We start from the raw sequence: 7,393 nt of genomic DNA on the forward strand, positions 1-7,393 counted from the left end.
CCCTAGAGATCTGTTCTCATTGTGACCTATAAGCCACTGAATGTCTCTGCTTAGCAAAAGCACCTGTAGCTACAGGGCATGATGAGAAATAAACAGGGGGACAGATGACATCCGTCTGTTTTTATCTGTGATAAAAATATCATGTGTTTTTCAACTGACTTTATTGGACTTTTGGAACAGACGACATTGATAGCATCCGTTTATTTTGGAATTCAAATTAAAACTCCAATATCAAAGAAACACAGAACAATATTGCTGCTCTCCAGTTATTCACCAGAACATTACTGGTGCTTCCAATGGTAAATAAAAATGAGTCTGTTAATTTCCTTTGCAGTTAAAAGTAATGAAGCTTTTTTATTTCTCCAGAAAGGTACTGCAAATGAACAAATGTAATTTTTCTAGCCATGTCTAGTCTTGGAATTATATTGCTCTGCCAACTTTTAAATATTGATTTTATTTTTTTTCCTCTCAAGATTTTCTCTACACATGGGTAAGTGAGCATATAGAAGACATAAATAAAAGCAATTAAATAATTTTAGCTGTACATATGCAGGTCTACATCCAACCCAACAAGACCTTTTGTGATTTATACCACATTAAGACCTTAATTTTTCTGTGTGAGCCCTCCAGACTTTCTTTGATACTATCAAATCTTCTTTTGTTTTAGAGCTCATACTGTGTGGGCTGCTAACACAGGACTCCTCTCAGCTGCTGATCTCTGCGACGAGTGGGACAGACTGCATCACTCCATTCATGCTGTTTCACTCAGTGGTGTGTTTCCAAAGGAGCATAACGAACATGGTATACTTCTAAAAATGTCATTACTTTTATCAAATACATTCATGTTTATGTTCCATTTATTTAACAGTTTCTTCTTAGATAAGAAATATTTTACTACGATTGCATTTCTTATTTATTAAAACAAATGAACTTTCTTTTTCTCATTATTTTCTAGATGTTTAGCATTGTCATTGTATAAGAAAAAGCAAATGTGCCCCTGTCTCTCATCAAGGAAGGTAAATGCTGCAGGATTCATTCAGTTCACGTGCTGAGGAAAGTCGGGAGTGGTACGACTGTAGCTGAACCACTTGGTTGTGGTCAGTATAAAGCCATTAAAGTGTGGAGAATTAAACTTTTTCCCCAGCTCATTCGGCAGGATGTGACAAAAGTGAGAACAGTCAAAAAAATAAAAAGAGGATGGCAGCTGTGTGTTAAGCATCTATAAATCTTGTCATGATACCCAAATGTTGCGTTTTAAGTTGTTACGCATTTCTTGAAGTGTAGGAGGTGGGAGTACACTGCTCCGCCCCCCCCCAGTCTCCATACACTTTTCACAAAATACAGGGGTATTTACAGGAGCAGTTGGTACAGTTAAATATTTTTTTCTCTCTGGAGGCGTCTTTGCCGTGCCTGAGATCCAGGTGTTCTCTGCAGCCTCCAGGGAGGTCTGAGTGAGAGGCGGCGATGGCCGCACCGGCGGAGGGGAACTCCCTGATCAGAGCCGTCTACCAGAGCCGCCTGCGCCTCACCAGGCTGCTGCTGGAGGGTGGGGCCTACGTCAACGAGAGCAACGACAGGGGTGAGACCCCGCTGATGATCGCCTGCAGGACGAAACATGTGGACTCCCAGAGCGTCAGCAAGGAAAAGATGGTTAAATACCTGCTGGAGAACAAGGCTGACCCAAACATACAGGACAAATCTGGGAAGACAGCCTTGATGCATGCGTGTGTGGAAAAAGCAGGCCCTGAGGTGGTATCTCTGCTCCTGAAAAGTGGAGCTGACCCAAGCCTGCAGGATCACTCCAATTGTTCTGCTCTTGTGTATGCAATACACTCTGAAGACAAAGAGACCCTCAGAGTTCTTCTTAATGCCTGCAGGGCACGAGGGAAAGAAGTCATCATCATCACAACGGACAAGTCCCCCTCAGGGAGGCAGAAAACAAAGCAGTACCTGAACGTGCCTCCTGCAGACCTCGGGGAGTGCCACTCCCCAGCTGCTTGCACTTCCCCCTCAGAAGTAGAACTGGAAACCTCTCCATCCCCCCTTTCAAGTTCAAATGAAACTGGAAAAGCGCTGTTCAGCTTTAAAGAGCTGGATCATCCACGAAGTGTGGACAACTCATCTCAGACAGTTTCCCTGACAAGAAAATCCAGCTCAACAAAAGTAGGGTCCAAGCTGGCAGCAGTGCAGCGGCTGCAGTCTGAGTCCCGCATGAGGAGCTCTCCATCACTGCTCCACCAGAACAAAATTGCCTCTGTACAAGAAGAACTTCAGGATATTACTCCAGAAGAAGAGCTGTCTTTTAAAGTCAACGGCCTTGCCTTATCAAAGAGATTCATCACCAGGCACCAGAGTATTGACATAAAAGACTCTGCTCATTTATTGAAAACTTTTGATCAGACTGGATCAAGGAAGTTATCATATGATGAGCTAAACTCTCGGACCTTTTATGCTGAAGAGAAACATAGCCCCAGTGGGATTCCTGTGGGTAAGGGTACCAGTTCAGGACAAAACAGCTTTATTTCAAACCTCAGAAGTATTATCCAGAGAAGAAATTTAGGAGCAAACCACTACAGCTCTGATTCTCAGTTAACTACTAGTTTAAGTCCTGCTGCTGCAGAAGAGAGTAAGCCAATGATAGGAAAGAAAAAGATTCTTTCCCCATCTCACTCTTCATTACCAAGTTCTAAAGAAGTACTGGAGAACATGCCTCCTGTTACTCTGAGTGGGAGAAATCAACCTTTTTTAGAAAGACAGGGTTCAGGAGCCTTGTTGTTGGATCACCCTGCTCAGACAAGACCAGGTTTTCTTCCACCACTGAATGTGAATTCTCACCCCCAAATTCCAGATACTACTTTCATGAACAGGGTTTCTGGGATGATTTCTGCTGGACACAAACACTTAGTACCAGCAGCGCCTTCCTTCCCTAGGGAGACCAAAGGTACAAAAATGCTACTAAGGAGGCAGTCATTACAGACTGACCAGATCAAGCAATTAGTGAATTTTTAACAGGGGAATAAAGGGTTGCAAAATCCTTATGGTATGTACAAATTAACTGCACTACTTCATTGTAATGTTACGTATCACAAAAGATACCAAGTCTGTGATGTTGAGCTCTCTGCCTTGGAATGAGTTAAATAGGTTAGAGACTAAATGAAAAGATGAACTTAGCTGATGCTGCTGCTTTCTGCAAACCAAGGAGTACCTGTCATGCTGTTTTCTTACTGTTTTCAGCTTCTGCACTGAAATCTTACCCATGACAAGCTGGACCCACAGGTTGTGATCACAGCAGTTCCCATTTCAGGCTGGAAGTACTATCCCTCCTAGGTTTCCCTGAACATGTACTCTCTCTGCACCCAGAAAGGTGCCATATGTGGAATCTGGGAACTGGAAACATCTGACTGTGATGCTGGACACCAGAGTGACTCTGTCCACGCTGTGCAATTCCCAGAAATCCCAGACACAACCAGACATTGTGCAAGGGGTGGGCAGTGGCAAATGGACATCAGGACCACCTTCTGGCTTCAGTGGCTTTACTGCGTGAGAAGCCAACCTGCAGAGTCAGTGATGTCACCCTTGCAGGGCTGTGTGACACCTGCAGCTGAAGGCTGGGACCCTGCTTTGGAGGCCTTGCTGCCCACTGGGAGTTGGTGTGATCCACGGAGCACTGGAGGGCTCAGGCTGTGCATGTGGTGCCTGGGGGCCAAGTCACAAAGCTAATTTACCTAAACTCTGGTCTGCTGCTTTCTGCTAGACCCAGCAGCTGCAGACTCCCCCGTAAGGGAGGAGATGGCCACACCATGCAGGAGCTCTCTCTCCCAGACACAGGCCGGGGTTTCTTTTCAAGGCATGGTACAGATGGTGGGGCACATCCAGATGCCTTGATGAGCAAGGACACTTCACACACACACTTGGGAGCACGGAAGGGCTCTGTCCTCCTGCTCTGACAACCCCCAACAGCTACAGTATTCACCTGGGAGATGGAAGTCCTCCTTTTGCCCATTGAAGCAGAGGACTCAGTTTTTTACCTGAGAAACACTGTTGCCTCCAAGCTATTGCAGATTTTTAACTATCTCCAAAATCTGTTTTTCTTTCCCATTCAGTGTTCTGTGATTCCAAACCTCTGCCTTGTCTTGGTGCATAGTCTGTGGATACTTGATTTCTTCATACTGTATTTGGTATTTTATAACTCATCTTCTGAAGACTGAGAAATACTGAGTGTGTTCTGTCATAATTCCAAGAAATTAACTGTACCGAAATATGTCTGTATAATGTGAATTTCTGTGTGTTGAAACAAGATATTTTCTGAAAATAAAACAGTGGGTACTATCTCCCATCTTGCAGCCTCAGTCAAACCTGACCCAGTCTGACACATTGCCTAGCAAATAACTGTAATGTTATTGAGCTTTGCCTCTAGTATGAGACAAAGTGGATGGTAAAAATACAGACTCTGCATATACTTTTTTATGTAAAAATACAAAAATGTCCAAAAGTTCACAGCGCACATGTTCTGAAGAAGTGAACATCTCAGATCTAGAAAGTAAAGAAGTGTGGTTTACATCTCTGCAGAACAGAGTTGTATGCCAAGTGCTGATCTGAAACTAGAAGTCTAGATCTCAGAATAATTTGGTGACAGAACCCCTCTGATCTCTGGTGAGGACTGCTAAAGGCAGATGATCACAGCATCAGGTCTCTGGCCAAGCTCTCAAGTTGGCTGGAATAAACAAAGATGCAAATGCATGTTGCAGTTGTCAAAATCAATTCTTCCCCACCAAAGATGTCTTGAAAGGCATGGTGTTCCCCACCCTCCTCCCAGCACGGCTCTGCCAGCCTGGGAGGTGCTGGGGTGGCCTACGCCGACCTGCACCCCGTGGGGACATCTGCCTTACCTGCATTCGAGGGTTTACTTCCTCAGCCCTCCAGAGCCACTGGCACCAGTCACAACAGTGTTGCTGGTTGTGTTGTGCTGTGCTGTTTTGTTTTAGAGATGGACTGTTCATCCACTGACTGACTCCTGGTCATTTACAGATTGTAAACTCCAGTCTCTGCACAAATGCAAACAAGAAGCGTTTGCTGTGTGAAAAGAAAACAACAACCAACCACCTGAGTTTGCACATTAAGCATCCAGAACTGAGTGAGCTCCGCCAGTGAAGTTAGGGACGTTTTAAGAGCTGTTAAATGCCGTTGGAGACGTGGTGGAGGCCATCAACTAGATGGTTCCATTTGGGTTTTGCCTCTGATTTCAGGAGACGCTGCTGGATCAGCATCTACATACACCAGGTAGAATTACTGGGAAATCTTTTTATGGCAGAGAAATCATGGGGAACAACATATGTCAGCATTATTAACTGGGTAGCAACTGCTCCCTACAAATGCCACATACAGAGTATGTTTTCCAAATGTTTTTATGATACTATAAATGGAATAGGTCATCTCATAATGAACTATTTGAAATTAAAGCTCTATCCTAAAAAATTATTTTTTGAAAAAAAACCCCAGCAGATAAAGCCCCATTTCTGCTGCATTGATTTTAAAATTAATTATATACATGGCATTACTGCTCCCTCAGCTGCAGTGTTTTTCATGAAACGCTCATACAGTGGAGGAAAATGGCAGGTGTCCTGAGTTCTGCAGAGCTGCCAGTACTTTGTGCTTAATGGCGCTACAGAGGTAACATGAGAGGTTAACATTAATGTTTATTGATTCATCAGTGTTCAAAGGAACCTTCAAAGGAAAAAGAATTCAGTTTTGTTCTCCTGACGTTGCTATGAAGCATAAATAAAAGTTACTTTTTCCCCCATTTAGGGAATACAGATACAGACGCATCCTTTTATTCGTCAGTTAGGAGCCACTGAGTTGCTCACTCGTGTTTGTCAGGCTCCGTCTGTACAGGAAAATTAGAAGAGTTAATTAGATGCAACCCAACATGGTTAAATTTGTGCAAGGTATTGCATGAGGGAGGCTCTTCCCGTCCGAACCTCACCATGGTTCCACTTTGGCAGAGATCTGCTTCTGCCATCTTTGAAGCCTTAAAACTCTCAATTTTCCAGTTGTCTGTAAGAATGGGAAACAACACCCGAATTTCTAAATTCCGCTCCTGTCCCAAACATGAAAGTTTATAAACAACAAAATACCTGCAGCTTGATACAGAAAACACCACAAGCTGGAAGTTTTTCCTTGCTGGTTTTCTTCTAAGAGCTGTGGCTCTCGCCCAGAGAGAACTATCTGCACTAGTTCTCACTCCCCACAGTGAAAAGATCAGTGAAGCCCACTCACCCTAACCCACAGAAAACAGAGTGGCATAAAATCCTTAAACACTCAAGCTGTAAAACAGAAGTGACATTTCTGTGAGTAAGCAGTCCTGTCAATGTAAGCTACAGCTTTCAGTAAAACACAATACCCGTGAGACTACTGATTTCCAGTCTACCTGGTAAGGTTAGGAAGGTGAAAAATCTGCCTTTTGTTTTCATTTTCTCTGCAAAATGCTGTGAAATGAACCAGCCATACAATTAAAGTAACTTACAGACAAATAGCGGCAGCCTCAGAAAAAACAGTGACCATCTAAAAAACTTCCATGTTTTGGTTTAAGAAATTTAAGAAGAGCTAGTCACTAGACAGGAATGTTGTAAAAAGGTTGTTTTCAAGGTTGTTCCAGGCGTGGTGTTCAAAGCACAGTTTTCAAAGCATCCTTCCCTGCACTTTGGTTTTTGCTTTGAGAACAGCGCTGGAGTTGCTTTGGTTTTGCCTTTTACAATTTGCAGCACTCCCCAAAAAATATTGCTAGAGCTACACAATAGTAACCTAAAAGAGGTATTAAATTCCTCAAGTTATTTTTAATAAGAGTTTTATAAGAGTTATTTTTCTCGTCAACCCTTAACAAGACTTGCATCTTTCTGCACCTGTTATGCAGACCAACTGAAGTCAGGTATTTATAAACAAATGGATTCCTACATTAGTTAGAATTGGTACATCATTATTCCATTGGTTGGCTCTTTTGTTCTGTAACAAGAGCACGGCTTTGTTATAGAAGGGCTGTTGTCAGAAATAACCATCCCACTAAAACATCCACGCTGCACTCATAAAAGGGACAAGTACTTTTTTCACATTAGTGTTGGAACCAGTAACTAGAGGGATGAATGCCTGTTGTAAAATATTTCTCAGCTTAACACTTTCACCTTGAGGTATTACTGGCACGGCAATACCTTCAAGGAGATCAGGTTTGGGAAGGATACATCTTAAGAAAACTCAGGGGTTTGGCTTTTTTTTCAGCATAAAAGGGACAAAATTCCAATTTGAATAGCTAATTGTTCTGATAAAATACTCAGCTATTAATCCTTTTTCAAAGAAAATAGGTCTTATACTCCTTTATACAAGTTATCCTTGTTTTTGGTTT

General features: G+C 42.8%; 1 protein-coding gene across 1 annotated transcript; it reads left to right on the top strand.

The window, feature by feature from the left end:
- The first annotated feature begins 1,464 nt into the window (after positions 1-1,464).
- Positions 1,465-3,009, top strand: ANKRD34B (ankyrin repeat domain 34B). The gene has a single exon (XM_008936781.1). It carries the CDS (start codon positions 1,465-1,467, stop codon positions 3,007-3,009), a length of 1,545 nt encoding a protein of 514 aa, XP_008935029.1.
- The last annotated feature ends 4,384 nt before the right edge of the window (positions 3,010-7,393 follow it).

This window comes from Merops nubicus, unplaced genomic scaffold (genome assembly GCF_000691845.1).
Source record: "Merops nubicus isolate BGI_N331 unplaced genomic scaffold, ASM69184v1 scaffold42893, whole genome shotgun sequence".
Taxonomy (NCBI): domain Eukaryota; kingdom Metazoa; phylum Chordata; class Aves; order Coraciiformes; family Meropidae; genus Merops; species Merops nubicus.